At 43.1% G+C, this 15,917-nt stretch overlaps 3 protein-coding genes across 3 annotated transcripts in view; 2 read left to right on the top strand and 1 right to left on the bottom strand.

Annotated features, from left to right (window-relative positions):
• Nucleotides 1-12,010, top strand: part of LOC102305450 (ankyrin-2) — a gene marked incomplete in the record, with an annotated part of 122,025 nt that extends 110,015 nt beyond the window's left edge. Inside the window, 5 exon segments of the mRNA XM_042228208.1 lie at nt 8,160-8,243; nt 8,334-8,498; nt 9,112-9,300; nt 9,449-9,540; nt 10,323-12,010. Coding sequence (XP_042084142.1) covers nt 8,160-8,243; nt 8,334-8,498; nt 9,112-9,300; nt 9,449-9,540; nt 10,323-10,518 — 726 coding nt within the window.
• LOC106633652 lies at nt 7-7,484 on the top strand. Its single transcript, XM_014340136.2, has 2 exons — nt 7-5,237; nt 5,631-7,484. The coding sequence occupies exons 1-2, from the start codon at nt 144-146 to the stop codon at nt 6,561-6,563; spliced, it is 6,027 nt and encodes a 2,008-aa protein (XP_014195622.1). The 5' UTR covers nt 7-143; the 3' UTR covers nt 6,564-7,484.
• Nucleotides 12,011-14,733: 2,723 nt separating the features above from the next.
• camk2d1 (calcium/calmodulin-dependent protein kinase (CaM kinase) II delta 1) overlaps nt 14,734-15,917 on the bottom strand; it is a gene marked incomplete in the record, with an annotated part of 97,977 nt that continues 96,793 nt past the window's right edge. The window contains 1 exon segment of the mRNA XM_042228207.1: nt 14,734-15,917.

Below are 15,917 nucleotides of genomic sequence, written 5' to 3'. Positions count from 1 at the left end.
CGCTTACAGCTACTCTTGGAAAACCCTTATCACCCGTTTTGCTTTCGTCAAGGAATGAGTACTCAGCTCTATCATTTTGCTCTGCAGTTCGACCTTCATCTCTTTATTCTGAAATTTCTGGAGAAGAGAGTGGTTACTTTCCAATGCCGACATTTGAAACAGGTCTTACTGAATCAATTTCATTTAGTGATCATAAATTACTACTTTCTAAGTCACTAATTTCAAATTCTGAGCTTCAACAATCAAGTGTAGACATAACTTGTACTGAACACACACCCAAATCTCCTAAATCAGGAATCACAGAGTTTACAGAGACTGCTGGTAGTGGTAAGTCCTTAAAGAAGGTTAAAGTGCCCATCTATAAACTTGTTTATGGTCCTGAATTTTGGAAGCTAAGTTCTCAAATACATGATCATCACTATGTCGGAGAGACAAGTAAAACTGGGTTTTTTGAGTATGCTGGAACAAAAACTGAGTATGTTCTGGAGGATTCAGAGGACAGACCATTGTCACCTGATTCTAAGTCAGAAAACAGGTCTTTATTGCTGGAGGAAATTACAGATTCTCCAGATTCTTTGAAAGGCATCTGCTCGGATTCCCCAGTTCCTCCGATTTTCCCTTACTTTTCTAACATTTCAGAGTGTCACTCATCTTTACCAGAATCAGCTGTGTCAACTGATGGATCAGACCACAACAAAAGGAGGCCTTTATCACATGTTTCTGTAATATCTGCAGATGGAAGCACTCCATTTTTACCTGATTCACCCTTACAAGATTTCAGACCTGTTGTACCTGAATTGCACACAGCTGCCTTTGGATATAGGTCCTCCAAACCAGAGTCATTGCTTTCACATACTGAATATGGCTTCTCAACTTCAGTGGTCTTCACAGATGAGAGAACAGACTCAGCTTCCAATCTTGAAGACAAGATGTCAGCAGCTGATGAAACATTTAGGGCACACCAGATGATATGTCAGCTGTATGATCCTCATTATGTAGGAGAAAGTTTTGTAAACAGAGCTGAAATAGTTGATGATACTGGGACCAATGTAGAATGTATTCAACTCGATTCAGATGTGGAAGAGAAGGAATTTTCTGCTTTATTTTTTGAACCTTCAGTTTCATCAGAGTTTAGTCCTGCTGAGTCCTGCATCCTTGGCAGTCCAGGGTCTTTCATTTCAGAAACTGAATTGCGGCCACTTTCACCAGAGTCAGTCATGGAATATAGGCCCATGTCACCTGAAGACTTAGTGACAGAAATAAGAAGATGGTCTCCTGACTCAAGGGCATCCATTAATGAGTTTAGGCCTCTATCTCCAGACTCTCCTCTACCACCACCATTCAACCCAGATATAGAAGAAGGTGTGTTAGTTTTTGGAAGCAGGTCATCATCACCTACATTTTTCATGCTGGACAATGACTTAGAAGTTTTGGACATGCAATTTTTTGAGGTGAAGGGGGGATCACTTACACCAGATTCTGAAAATGAATTTAGGACACTTTCCCCTGATTCACCTATACCTGAATTCAAACATTTTATATTTCACCCCCCAAGTGTTTCGAATGCTGAATGCAGGTCCAGTTCAACTGAATCTGTTTGTTTTTCTGATTTAGAATTTGAAGAAGGTCGATTTGTATCAATGACAGATGAACACCGACTTCCATCGCCTGATTCAGGCATATCTAGAGACGAAAGTCAAACTCAATCACCAGATTCATCTGAACCTCAGGTCATGTCAGGAGTAGCTGAACGTTACCCATCATTTGTTGAGTTTAGATCAACAGTTATGTCTGATGTTAAGTATTCATCTTTAGCTAACCGCTTACTTGATACTGAAGATAGGCCAGTTGTTGTAGAATCATTAGAATCAGAAACTGAAGAGAAACCTTTGACCTTTGACTCTATATCAGAGTATAGAATTTCCTCACCTGTATCACTAATGGCAAATGTCACATCATCTTCTCCTGAATCAAGTGGCTCTCTAAACAAATCAGGTCATTTACCAAATTCCACTCTTTCTTGTGTTGATGCCAGTGGTCACAGGTTGTCATCACCTGAATCGGTAACTTCAGAAATAGAATATGCTCCTTTGATTTCACAGATGTTTGATGTTAAGGACAGACCAGACTCCTGCCAATCAGATGTGTCTGACCTCAGATGTTTGTCTCCTGACTCTCCACTATCCCAGTACACCACTATATTAGAAGTCAAATACTGGCCCTTATCACCCATATCAGTATATTCAGATGAAGATTCAGAGAGAGATTTGTGTGCCACAGGGCTTTTTAAGGACAGAGCCGAATCTTCTGAATCAGCTGCATCAGAGTTTAAACTTTTACTAGACTCACCAATTCCTGAATTTGGACCAGATCTAGAATCATCAATATCATATACAGACTTCAGGTCTTGTTCACCTCAATCTGTGTTATCTGATTTTGAAACAGAGTTATATTCTCTTATGGTCCCAGAAGGCCAGCATTCATCTCCAGAATCCTTACCATCTGTGAGCAAATACACAAGTCTTTCTCCTGATTCCCCTGTACCTGACTTCAGACGGGGTTTGCCAGAAACTAATGTTGAGTTCAAAGCTCACGGGTCATCGTCACTTGAATCGGTGGCTTCAGAAACAGAATATGCTCCTCTGATTTTACAGATGTTTGAGGACAGGGCAGAATCTCCTGATTCAACTCAGTCAGAAGATCATTGTAAACCCCTTTCACCTGCCTCACCCATTCAGTTACCTCGTGAGTCTCACAGTGCTTTAAGGTCCATGTCCCCTGAGTCAGTGCTTTCAGACCTAAAAATAGACCTCCCAACACTTGGTAAACCACTTTCTCCTGAATCTCTATCATCAGATAAACTTTCACCTGATTCACCTGTACCTGACTTTGTGAAAACACTGTTTAGAGTACCCAAAAATGTCTTTGTACAAAGATCGGCATCTCATGAGTCAACATGTTCGGACGATGAATATATTTTTATAAGTTTAAGCTCACTAGTTCATGACATGAGATGCTCTTCACCTGGCTCGGTAGCATCTGGAGATGAGTACCAAGTGCAGTCACCAGACTCGCCAATACCCGATTACACACCAGGAATGCCAGAACACGTCATTGTAAATGTTGGGTATCGCTCATCCTCTCCTGAATCCATCGAATCAGATGTCGAGTACGCTGTGAGGGACTTTTTGATGTCCACAATTTTCTGTGTTGAGAACAGACCAGATTCTCCTGAATCAGTAGAATCAGAAACAGAAGAAAGGCCGCTCTCTGTTGAATCTATACCAGAATACAGGCCCATGTCTCCTGGGACATTAGTGCTACTTGGAAACATTAGATCAGCATCTCCAGAATCTACTCAGTCATTTGATGAACACAAGAAGCTTTCTCCAGACTCACCTCTCCCTTGGTTTGCACAAAATGTTTTTGAGGCTCCAGCAGCAGGAACACTTTATGGCAGCTCATCCTCTGAATCATTATCATCATTGTTTTCAGATCTGGACTGTGATCTGACATATTCTCCATTTAACGCAAGAGTCACTACCAAGAGAGCATTGTCAGCGCAGTCCGAAAGATCATATGACGAACTCCTGGGGTCTGAATCACCAGTGCCCGATTTCACAAAGAGTTTTGTGGAAACTTTCACGTGTGTGAGAAACATGTCACCATTAGACTTTTCAGATTCTGACAGTTTATCCCAGGCTTCAGCTCCATTCTGTACGGGAGAAAGAACAACATCACCTGAATCTTTAGTATTAGATATGGAGGAAATACTTGCATCCAGATCATCTTTAAATGAATCAAAAGACCCACCTGACCCTAAAGAATCACTAATTATGGTAACTGAGTATAATCTCGCTGATGATGCTGAGCAATGGAGTCCAAGTTCTCAAGCAAGTCATCTTCAGTGTGCCAGAGAAACTTTGCATAGTAAAAAAAGGTTTACACAGTTTGTTGACAGCACAATGGACTACGAGAGAAGTGAAACAGATGACGAAAATCGGACAGAAAAGGATAAAAATTCAGAGGAGGCAGAGTCACTTCCACCTATGACTGAACACATTTTCTCTTCACGAGCACTTCCATACAGACAGGGAAAGTCTATATTTGAATTGCCTGAGGCAGAAACACAGGATGAAGGTTCACCAGAATCCTCCATGTCCCCCAATGCAGTCATGGTGTTAGATGCAAGAGCACCATCACCAGGACCTGTGACATCAGTCAGTCAGTTCAGACCACTTTCACCAGATTCTCCAGTACCAGAATTTACAGTGGCATTGTCAGAATGTGTAATGTTTCCCAGATCATCATCGTCACCTTTAGCATTGGGTTCAGATCATATGCCACTGAATTTAGACTTTGACTTTGTAGAATGCAGACCATCATCTGTGGAAGTTCCACTGTTTGATGATCAAAACGAGACAGACAGGCCACTATCCTCTGAGTCCTCTGAATACATACCTGTGTCATTTGAATCTGCCGTACACATGGCTGACAAAAGAGCATCATCTCCAGAATCAATGCCAGAGTTCAATGAGAACAGGCCGCTGTCTCCAGACTCTCCCATCCCTCAGTTTACAGAGTCGTTGGAGGCTTACAGCACTATTTGTGAGTCATCGTCAACTGAATCACAGAGTTCAGACTCAGAGTACGAGTTGATTGTCAAATCATCAAAAGTTCCTGGTAGTGACAGACCATCCTCACCTGAATCTGTGTCGTCTCTCGGTGAGTTTGAACAACTGTTACCTGACTCACCAGTACCTGAATTTATGAGAATATTGTCGTCTTATTTTATGAATGCTACTCCAGTAGATAGATCATCTTCTCCGGTTTCTTTTGCATCAGACTCTGAGTTTGTGGCCTTGCCTGTTGATTGTTGGATTAATGATATTTCGCGACCTTTGAGCCCTGAAACTGCGGAATCAGAGGAGGAATTAGACTCTGGTCCATCTTCATCGTTACTTATCAAAAGCCCAACAGCGATGTCACCGTTAGTAATTCAAATTGGGGATAAGTCTGGTGAAGAACATCCTAAGTGGCAAGAAATGAAAGAATTACAACCAGAATTTCAGTCATACAAAGAATGGATGGAGCCCGGATCCCAGGTTGGAAGCTTCTCAACTTTACAAACCACCGTCTGTGAGGAAGACTCACATGTTAATGATGGTGAAGGAAAGCAGAAGAAGACCCAGCCTGTTAGTGTTGATGATCTAAAGACCAAGCTAGCCTCTCAAAGGGTAAGACTGAAAGCATGAAATCCAGCAGAGAGTAACTAGTTTTCATTAACGTAACCTTTTATGTCACTTGGACATAAAAAAGTGTAACTGTGTGACAAAAAAAGGAAAATACATTGCTGAACTAACAACAACATGGAGTGCATTAATGCTGGGGATGTGTCGTGAGCTACTAATTATTCCCTTCAGTTCATTTGTCTGATGACAGACGGTTGTTTATTGAGGGGCACTTTTTGCAGTCTGTTGCACGTTTCTAAGCAGTAAACCTATTTCCCTAAACTCAGACTAAACTTGCTTTGTTTTTCTGGATTAAAAAAGGCTTTGTCTGCTTGGTTAAAGCTCACCCTCTGGTATCCTTAGTTAGCTACTGAGATAATGTTGAAATTTCACTTCCAGGCTCCTGAGACATCAAAGGAAACACGGTTTCAAACAGACGATGACACACAGCTTCAGTCTGCTACAACAATAACACAGCAGAGCAGTAACATAGGTGTGCTCTTTGGTGAAGACAAGCTGATGGCATCAGTCCCTCTACAGCTACCTGAACACAGCACATACACAACTCACAGAGCTGTTACTCCAATTCTGCCTTCACGTGAGAAGGCTTCATTTGCATCCCACAGGTGCTCTGAGTGGGAGCTGTCCCTGAAGGAAGCACAATCTAGTGAGCACTTTTCACCCTCGCCAACTCCTGATCGAGATTACCAGGCAATGCTTCCAGAACATCTGAGAGCTCCTGACTGTAGCCAAGTGTCCTTGAATGACAGGAGCCTCCTGTTGTCAGTGTGCAGCGACTCTATGTCAGCTAAGCTTGAGAGCCAAGCTCTGACTAAGAAAGAGTCTGAAACCCTTGGAGACACCGAAGACTTTTCACCAGACTTTAAGAAGGTCCTCACAGGAACTAGAGAGAAACAAGCGTCCGAATCTGAATTAGGTAAACCGAATGTCCCAGTAAAGCAGCACTTCAAGGGCTCTGAATCTCCACAGCACTCTGATTCAGATATGGAGTTCTTTGACTGCAGACAAGCCTTCTCTGACTTTTCGGAACCAGAAGATGTGATTACCTATCATATCTCTGAACCCCCTTCACCAGTACCTGGGAGTAGTCTTGATACTGGCCTTCAGCGTGCTACTCAAGCAAACCAGCTCTTCTTGCGGGCAGAAGATAGAAATCTCTTCTCTACCAGCAGCGAAAGTCTTCCTGAATTTGCTTATGATGTAGAGGCATATCAGACAGACAGTGGGCTCCCCGTACTGGAGGAGCTCCCTTCCAGAGATCAGGCAGAATACTATGACGATGATGACTTCCTGGGACGGGTAAGAGGTTGAGCATGAGCACAGTGCTGTGGATCTGCATTCCTAAATCAAGAGACAAACAAGCAGTCGGTACTTTGGAGACTAAAAGACACTGAAAATGCTTTTGTGTGCATAAATATTAGAAATATTGCAAATGTCATAACACAAACACTTCTTCCTCACACCAGTGTGCTGTTTGGGGTTTGTTTGTTTGCAGTATCTCAAACTGTTGATGAAATGCATGAGCTGCTGTAAGGAATCTTTAACAGTCTGAGACATTTGCACCTGTTTGCTTTGATTTCTGCCTGTTGCAGTTCATCCCACTCACATGTACAGATAATCCCCCCCTTAAATATATGCAAAAAGAATTTCCTTTAGCTATGAAGGATACAGTCATATGGGGCAGTGCAGTTATGCTTTTGTTTATGCACAGCTCTCTTAAGGTAAAGAGTTGAGTTCTGGTCTTTGGACTACTACCCCAGCTTGAGTCTTTTATTTTTTAGCCGTTCTGTTGCAGATCTGTGGGAGTACTTCAGACCCCCCTTTGTTCTTCAGTAGTGGTAGTGTCTTCGGTACAGGTGGCCTTTCATTTGACTCTGGGATTCAGGACTTCCCTACACTGACTGCACGTACCCAGGCCAAGTGCAGCTCATCGCCTCTACTCTAACTCCTGCTAACAATGTTTCCACTTTGACTTGTTTGGACGTCAGATTGATGGACAGCAACAACTTCTGGCCAACAATCTGGGCAGTTCATTGCTGAGTTCATTGCTTGTGTTGATGCTCACCTGAATGCTGTAGACTTCTGCTCACATGCATTTGATTAGCAGAACCTGCTACTTACCCTCTTGATTCCTGTGGAAGCAGTAACAGTGTACTCAGTTTTTCACAGCATTGCACAGAGACCTGTGGCTTCAGAAGTTAACTGTAGACACTGTTTAGACCCATGCTATGTTGACCCATGCTGGTTATGTGCAGGAGATAGCTGAGGAGCTAGGGATGCTGTCCTCTGATAGCTCAGAGGAGGATGTACTGACCACCAGGGTGGTCCGACGCAGAGTAATCATTCAGGTAAACGAGCATGACTGCGTGCAGTGCAGTGCGCCTGTGGCCTGTTGAAGGTTTAGTGGATCGTTTTGCTGCTCCTTTTTCAGCCTGAGCTTTTCAGATTAATCCTGTATAATACACTCGGCTCAAATTCATTTTCCTCCAATGCAGAAAGTCATATTTCAGAGAGTCAGCTAGAAACTTTGGTCCTTTACAATTTCATTGACTTTAGATTCACATTTTTGGTTTTTTTGCTTGTTTTTTAAGATAAATTTGTATTTCTACACTTTGTTCTACACATGTTGTCACGTCACCATTAGGGGTTTTTTTCTTTTGTTACTGGAAGTGATACTTGTGCATTGAAAAAGGAAAGCTGCACTGTGTATAACCTGAATGGACCCATAATGACGCTGGTATTCAGCAATCGTCAGTTTTCAGACGGACTTGAAATACAGAGATCTGTTGGAGCTGACTATTATTAATTACCGTTGGATTGATTGCAAAATGTTCTTTGACGTCTGTAGATTGTGCGTAATGTGAGTGAAGGTGTGAACCGACAGCAAGCGTTTTGTGTCTTTTGCAGGCCGATAACCTGCCAGACATCCCCCTGCAGACCCTGACAGAAGAGAAGTACATCGATGAAGATGGCAACATGGTGGTCAAGAAAGTGAGGAAGATTCAACACTGAAATCTGTATTACACTTAAAACCTGGTCCTTCATACAGAAAACCTTTACAGTGACTTTCCTCTCCAACAGGTCACGCGGAAGGTCATTCGTAAATATGTGTCTCCAGACGGCATGGAGACACAGGAAGTGACCATCGAAGGCTCTCACCAGGAGTCGGTCCAGATAGAGGAGGGAGATGCTGTTTCAAAGGTGGTGAAGAGAACTGTGCTTCACAGTGGAGGCGATCAGAAGGAGGTGAGAGCCTCTGACGTCTGCTAATCCTACTGTTGCTTTGTGTTTTATATCCGGTAATGAGGAGAGTTATTTTGCTGCAGTCGAGAGTCAATTAATTTTTTGCCTCAAAGTGCTGCAACCTGTTGCAGGTGAGGGGAAAGAGAAGCGAGCAGAGAGGTGAAGTGCAGGGAGAGAGTGCTGCTAATATTAAATACAGAAGTGCTGCATATACACACTGAGACTGAGCGAAGACAAACTGCTTAGTCTAACAAACTCAACCAAGGGATCATTCAGGGCCTCCTGATGCAGCTGTGACGGTTTTAAGCCTGAACCCAACTGGACGCCGGCTGCAGTGGAGGGTCTGGCTGCAGCTCAGGTAGATCAGTCTGCATGCCTGATGTCCTCGGGGAAGACATTCACCCCAAGTTAACGTCTCTGATGGTCTCGCTTTCTCTCCGATGTGTTTGGGTGAGCCAGTTAACTGTAAATCCAGTTAACTGTAAATCCAGTTAACTGTAAATCCAGTTAACTGTAAATCCAGTTAACTGTAAATCCAGTTAACTGCAGGCACGTCTTCGCTGTAGTTCAGTCCTCTGTTATTCAAAGTAACCATGACATCGTATTTCCTTCCCAGCTGACCTTTTCAGAGTCCTCAGCTCTGAGCGCTGCCACAGCGTCAAAGTTTGAAGTGGAGCCAGTGCAGGGCAGAAAGGTCAGCAAGGTTGTCAAGACAACTGTGGTGAGAGGCGAGAGGATGGAGAAGCACACAGGAGACCCGTCGCTGGCTGCAGACCTGCCTTCAGCCAGAGAGGACTTTGAGAAGGTCAGTAAGATTTCAGCTCGGGAATAATATTTGTTTTTAGACGTGTCGAGGATGAAAGGACACTCGTGGTGTAATGCAGGCATTTTATCACTGCGCTGAGAAAACCTTTCTAGCATTTGATCTGTCTTTCCTCATTCTTCCCCTCCAGGCAATGAGTTACGCTGGAGGATTTGGAAAAGTGCTAATGCCGCATATAGTAGAGAAAGAGATTGTACAGGATGACGGTTCTGTGGTTAAAAGGTTGGACTGCATGAGTGTGCTGTGTGACCACACTGTGACTGTCCTAACCTTTACTGTCTGTGAGGGAGAAAAGAGACACCTGCGCACATTATTTATACAACTTCTGTTGTTTTCATCAGATCCTGAGATGTGCAGTGTAGCAATAATAGATGCAGACACACATATTTCACATTACTGGCATTCCTGGTATGAAACAATGGTGCCATTACTGGTACAACCAGTGAGTAATACAGCAAAGTGACAGCAGCATATGCTAATGTTTGCTTATGCTCTGCTGGTTTCTGATGCTTGTTTCAGCCACGTTTTGTTCCAGCGGGCTAGAGAGAGAACAGGCTGTGAATATAAGAGTGAACTTGTTTTTCATTTCAGTCCACATGATGTGTGACATCATTCTTTTAAAAGGGCGTCGCCACGTTTGATTTGATCCAACAACAAAGCCTCCAGCTGGACTCAAACCAGCATCCTTTTAGATGTGACAACACCATGTAACCACACGAGTATAGATGCAATACAGTTAAAATTATTAGGGATTTAGGAAACAACACAATGATTCTGAGTTTGTTTAGATGGAAATCTGAAATATCAGAAAAACATTTCAAATCCTGATGCAAACATTTAAACAACAGTTAAAGCATGATGCATCATGTGGTGCGATATGATTAATTAACATGGAAATGAAGGTGATGCATTTATTGTTCTTTATGAAACAAACGTGGAGCCTGGCAGTCTGCAGCCACTTACTGTGATCCTGGATGAACTACTACTGTTTCCTGTTCCTGCAGAAGCCAGATGCGTAATTCACGCAGCCAGAAGAGGACCGTGGTGAGGGATGCTCAGGGGAAGCATGTGCACCTAGAGCGCCTGGACAACACCGCAGATGCCCTGCAGCCTGATGCGCTGCAGCAGCACCTGCACCGACTGCTCCAGCGCTACTGTGAGGACACCGAGGATGAGGAGGAGGATGAAAACCTTAGCTGAGCAGCTGCTTCCACTGATCTACATTTTCCACTGAAGCTTTTGGTGACGTACACTTCCTCAGATCGAACCGCCCTCTGTCCCTGCTCATCACTGGAGTTTTTCTTTCTTCTTCTTTGGTTTGTCAGATATTGGAACCGTATTTTTGTGCTTTAACGATAGATGTTCGCTCTGATTGTGACCAAAGATAGCCACCCCTCACCGTCCTGATGATTTTTGTTCGTGTTTCGCTTCCTGTGGCTGCTTTGATGTGATGTAGGTACGATGCACCAAAGGCGGATTAGAAAGAAAAGGCGCGTCTCGGATGTTTCGCCTCACGCACCGGCCTCTTCTTGAAGAACTCGTGTAAACATTTGTACATAGGGGAGTTGATGACAAAAAGTCAAGCTGGGACTGGAAAGAAGCTGAAATAATTCAAAGCATTTACCACGTTAGCCCACCTGAACCTGCTGTACATGCACCAGCTGCAGAACGGCCACAGTACACATGAGATTAATGCCAGATAAAGTGTGAATGTGTATCATCAGAAACTCAGCCGACATCAACCCGCCCATCTGTTCACAAAGGCTGTGTGCTCACACCTTTTGTCATCTGCCCTTACTTTATCCACGTGTCTGTCCTTCCCACGTGTGGAGCATTGTTTCTATCACCTGTGTGTGCCGTGTCTACGGAGAAAGAAAGTAGTGATGATGAATGTTTCGGCGCAGCACTCATGTCCTCGTGCTTCATGTTGGTGCTTTTCCTTACCTGCAGCTACTCGTAGCGTTTTCACACCTCTTAAAGCGCAGCTTTGACTGTTACTGTCAACAAATCTACAGGAAAACCCAACGCCAGCTCTGCTTTTGCTCCTCTGCTGCACACAGCTGTCATTGGCCATGCATGCAGCAACATTTCCTCCAGCCTGCAACACTGACTTTAATATAAAATGAAGTGTTGAGTCTGTGAGAAAATGGACAGTTTGCCTTTGATTTATTAGGAAAAATGGCATCACAGGCTTCATGGTCTCAGTGTTCTTCAAGCTCGTTTAGCAAATTATGGACGGAAAATAGACATTGGAGCAAAAACCATACGAGTTGGTAACAGTCGGAAGGAAGAACTATCAACAGGAAGAGACCTCTGGTAGTGATTAAAGAGACAATGAACAGCCCACAGGCTCTAATTAGATCAACTGATCGCTCCAACAGAAACCAGTGGGTCCTTTTAGAGTCTGGTTATGGTCCCAGTAACACTCTGTTGGTTTTGGGCTTCTCGTCAGATTTGTAGACACGTAACAGCAGACTTGTCCTTTAGTTTTGTTTTTCAACACATAAATAATGTAGTCGTGGATTTGCTTGTTTCCTGTCATCACTGTTATCACGTTTGACTTTAAAGCCACTTTAAACCCAGGCCGAGGCTTTTACCCGCTTCATTTGTGACACCTGTGTTTCTTTATTTATTGCTGTGTGTGTGTGTGTGTGTGTGTGTGTGTGTGTGTGTGTGTGTGTGTGTGTGTGTGTGTGTGTGTGTGTGTGTGTGTGTGTGTGTGAGAGAGAGAGTTTGGATGTATTTTGAAGCTACAGGTAAACCTCTGTTTGTTTCTTTGCCATCGCAGACAAACAGTTGTGTTGCTATAAGGCGGCTGCGACGCATTCAGACATGATTACGTGTGTTTGCTGTTCATCTACATATTTTCCATGTAACAATGTTGCCATTTACTTTGATCCACTGGAAGAATAAAGGTCAAAAAGAGAAAACCAATCTCATAACGGAGCATCTTAATTCCATGGTGATGACAATATATACATATTAACAGTGCAAATATTTATGCGGGCATGTATGACTTTATCAGATGATCAAAATAAAAATGCTAATGAGGTAAAAGAGCTGCAGTGTGTTTGTGACACAACAATAAAACTGTACATGTCTCGAATGATGCCCGTTGTCATTTTTTCACCACATATAACTTCAAAGAGTTTGAGGCAAAGACGAAGGATATTTCTGTCCACTGGGAGTTCTGGGAGAACACTGGGAACACTGGTCAAAGCTGAACTGAGCCTGCAGCAGGTGAGTTTTCTGTAAATCAGTTAATGCTGAAGAAAGTGCCAACTGTACACACGGTTTTATGATTGTAGCTTTGGGAAGACTTACTCGTATTATCTTACGCTAATTTTAGTGTATCTGATAAAACCTGAATCTTTATACTACGAATGTTACAGAGTTACACAGAGGAGGGTCAGATATGCTGCTTTGAATGCACATTTATCAGTCTCAGAGTTTGTGGAGGTATTTTGGTCATAAATATGTGAAAAGCTCGATTACTGCTCACGTGTTTATGAGGTATTGTATTACCTTACAATATAAAGCATTTTTAGACTGTTGTGATTCGGTGCTATGTAATAACATTGAACTCGAGGAGTTTGTGGTCAATTCAATGTCTACGAGGTTTTGTAGGTGCAAAACACAACGAGCAACAAACATAAGTAGGGACATAAACATAATTCTGTGTAATGTGAAATTATAGATACTCTAAGCAGTGCTTTTGCACATCAGTGAACCTCTAAGATGCTGCTTGCTTAACGTTGTTTGAGACATGTTGCTGCTGTTGCACACCTGATATATTTTCTCTTATTAAATTCTGCTTTTATTTACACAGTGTCTCCACTTTCTTGAATTGGGATTGTGTGGTAGTATGTGTTAGTGCGTGATGTTAGTAGGTGTTTCCTTTGACACAGCCTGAGAACTCTTTGTAAACTCTTTTTCACAAACTTTGGTTGTGTAATCTGGCTAACTCGCACACAAATACACAGGATAGATTTTAGTCTTGGGTTGTAGTTACTATGTTTATGTTTATATATAGATGTTTTTATTTACTTATATGACCATGAAGAGGCCGCTAGGAAAGCTGCATCCACCAAGTACCTGCAGAGGATCAGGCAAGTCCTGAGGAGTCAGCTGAACGGTAAGAACAAGATCCGGGCTCAACACGTACGCCCTGCCCGTGATCAGGTACCCTGCTGGGGTAATAGGCTGGCCAAAGGAGGAGATAGAAGCCACTGACCATGCATGGTCTTGATGCATGCATTCACCCCAAGTCCAGCACCCTGAGGCTGTACGCTAAGCAGAAGGAAGGACTGGTGAGTGTCAGCACCACAGTCCAGGATGAGACAACGAACATCCAAGAATACATTGGGAAGATGGCCCCAACTGACCAAGTGCTCAGTGAATACCTCAGGCAGCAGAAACCCAAGAAAGAGGAGGGAGACGAGGAACCATCATGGAAGGACAGGCCCCTGCACGGTATGTACCACCGGCAGATAGAGGAGGTGGCTGATATCCAGAAATCCTACCAGTGGCTGGACAAAGCTGGACTGAAAGACAGCACAGAGGCACTAATCATGGCAGCACAAGAACAAGCTCTGAGTACAAGATCCATAGAGGCTGGGGTCTATCACACCAGGCAAGACCCCAGGTGCAGGCTGTGTAAAGATGCCCCAGAGACAATCCAGCACATAACAGCAGGGTGCAAGATGCTAGCAGGCAAGGCATACATGGAACGCCATAACCAAGTGGCCGGCATAGTGTACAGGAACATCTGTGCCGAGTATAACCTGGAAGTCCCGAGGTCAAAATGGGAGATGCCCCCAAGGGTGGTGGAGAATGACCGAGCTAAGATCCTGTGGGACTTCCAGATACAGACGGACAAAATGGTGGTGGCTAACCAACCGGACATAGTGGTGGTAGACAAGCAGAAGAAGACGGCCGTAGTTGATGTAGCGGTTCCCAATGACAGCAATATCAGGAAGAAGGAACATGAGAAGCTGTAGGGGTACCAAGAGTTGAGTGAAAAACTCTAAAAGATGTGAAGGTAACTTGGTCATTTTTACATCAAATTATTTCAACATTTTGTTTTATTTCAGTTTTATTTCTACAGCTCCAAATCACAACAAAATTACTGCTTTATACTGTAAAGACCCCACAATAACAGAGAAAACCCCAACGAGCAAGAGCTTGGTGACAGGAGGAGGAAGGAAAAAGCCCTTTTTAACAGGAATAAGTCAGGGAGGGGCGGCATCTGCTGAAACCGAGTGAGGATGAAGGGGCGGGGGCGGGCAGGTTCAGCAGGATTTTTCACAATCAGCATCAAAGCACAACAAGAAATATCAAAGCTAAGCATCAGCAGCAAAACTTCAGAAATATCACTGATGCAGAGTTCACAAAAGGAATGAAAAAACAAATCGCTCATTGGCATAAATCACATTTTATTTGAGATTTCTTAAACATCAGGCTTGGCCCATCATGGCAACATTAAATACCAGCAGCCCATCATACAGTTCAATCACAAAGATAAACCCAAAGTGTCCTTTGAAATGGACAAATGTGATCAAAGAAATCAATACGAAGCAGTTCTCTAAATATTTCAGTGATTATTTAACACAAAAACACACCTGTGACTGTCTTTAACGGCTTCCTCTGCACTCAGTTCAATCTGGAATTAAAGTTTGTTCCCTGTGATCTCCACAACAACCGTTTCCCTTTCAGTCAGATGGTGGCACTAAAATAACTATAACGTAACATAATGAGTGTTGAGCATGAGTAACCCGGTCAGTGATGAAACTTAGCAAACTGATTTACACGGTTAAACAGGGTTCGACTTTAAGCAGAGGATGAAATACGGAGGATGTTCTTAAAGGTAAGTAAGGAGAAGGACAGGCATCAATATCACACTGTAAAATGTAAACAAACAGATTCACATAATTAACTTCTTATTGTACGAAAATGTGACTGGCAGGAGTCAGAATGGCTTTAAGAATCTATGTCTACACTTCCTCCCACGATGCTCCGTGATGACCGAACTCACTAAAACAAACAGTTTCCCTTTTAAACATGTAGTTACAGTTCCTAGTAAACATACATCAGTAAGATAAGTCAACTCATATGGATCAAGCAAAGAGCAAATTACATGATTACCAAAACCTATGGATCAGCCAAACAAAGCAGGCTTGTGTCTGGAAACAGAAACGTGATTAAAAAGTTTGATATCGGTCATTGTGCCAAAAGGTAAAAATATCACAATAGCACAACATGTGTAATCCTGACTGGGAGCTTCACAGACTAGCCCATTAAAATCAAGTGGAACCAGTGGCACCATTAGAGTCCACTTCTATTTAAAAAAGAATATATCAAGAAACCAGTAATAAAAATGCTGCAAACAGAGATATGTTGAACACCCTGCACTCTCTCTACAAAGTGATGTTGTCAAAGTTTGAACTCCTTTACATTTAGAATAAACTTCAGTTCAGCAGCGACAATGTAAACAACACACTGAGAGGGCAGAGCGCTAGCAAACGAGGGGGAGGCGTGGCTTGGGCATCCGATGGAAAGACGGCAGAAGTCAGTCAGCTGACTGCTGTAGGCTGGAAGGT

Source organism: Haplochromis burtoni, unplaced genomic scaffold, assembly GCF_018398535.1.
Source record: "Haplochromis burtoni strain Fernald_Lab_line unplaced genomic scaffold, NCSU_Asbu1 Contig_311, whole genome shotgun sequence".
NCBI lineage: Eukaryota > Metazoa > Chordata > Actinopteri > Cichliformes > Cichlidae > Haplochromis > Haplochromis burtoni.
The sequence above is the reverse complement of the archived record's forward strand: the minus strand, read 5'-3'. Positions and strand labels throughout refer to the sequence as shown.

Bases quoted from the DNA above. Each gene is read 5' to 3' on its own strand.
- LOC106633652 (XM_014340136.2), top strand. From the start codon at position 144: ATGCCGACATTTGAAACAGGTCTTACTGAATCAATTTCATTTAGTGAT. The intron at 5,238-5,630 runs GTAAGACTGAAA...TTTCACTTCCAG, and splicing joins CCAAGCTAGCCTCTCAAAGG to GCTCCTGAGACATCAAAGGA.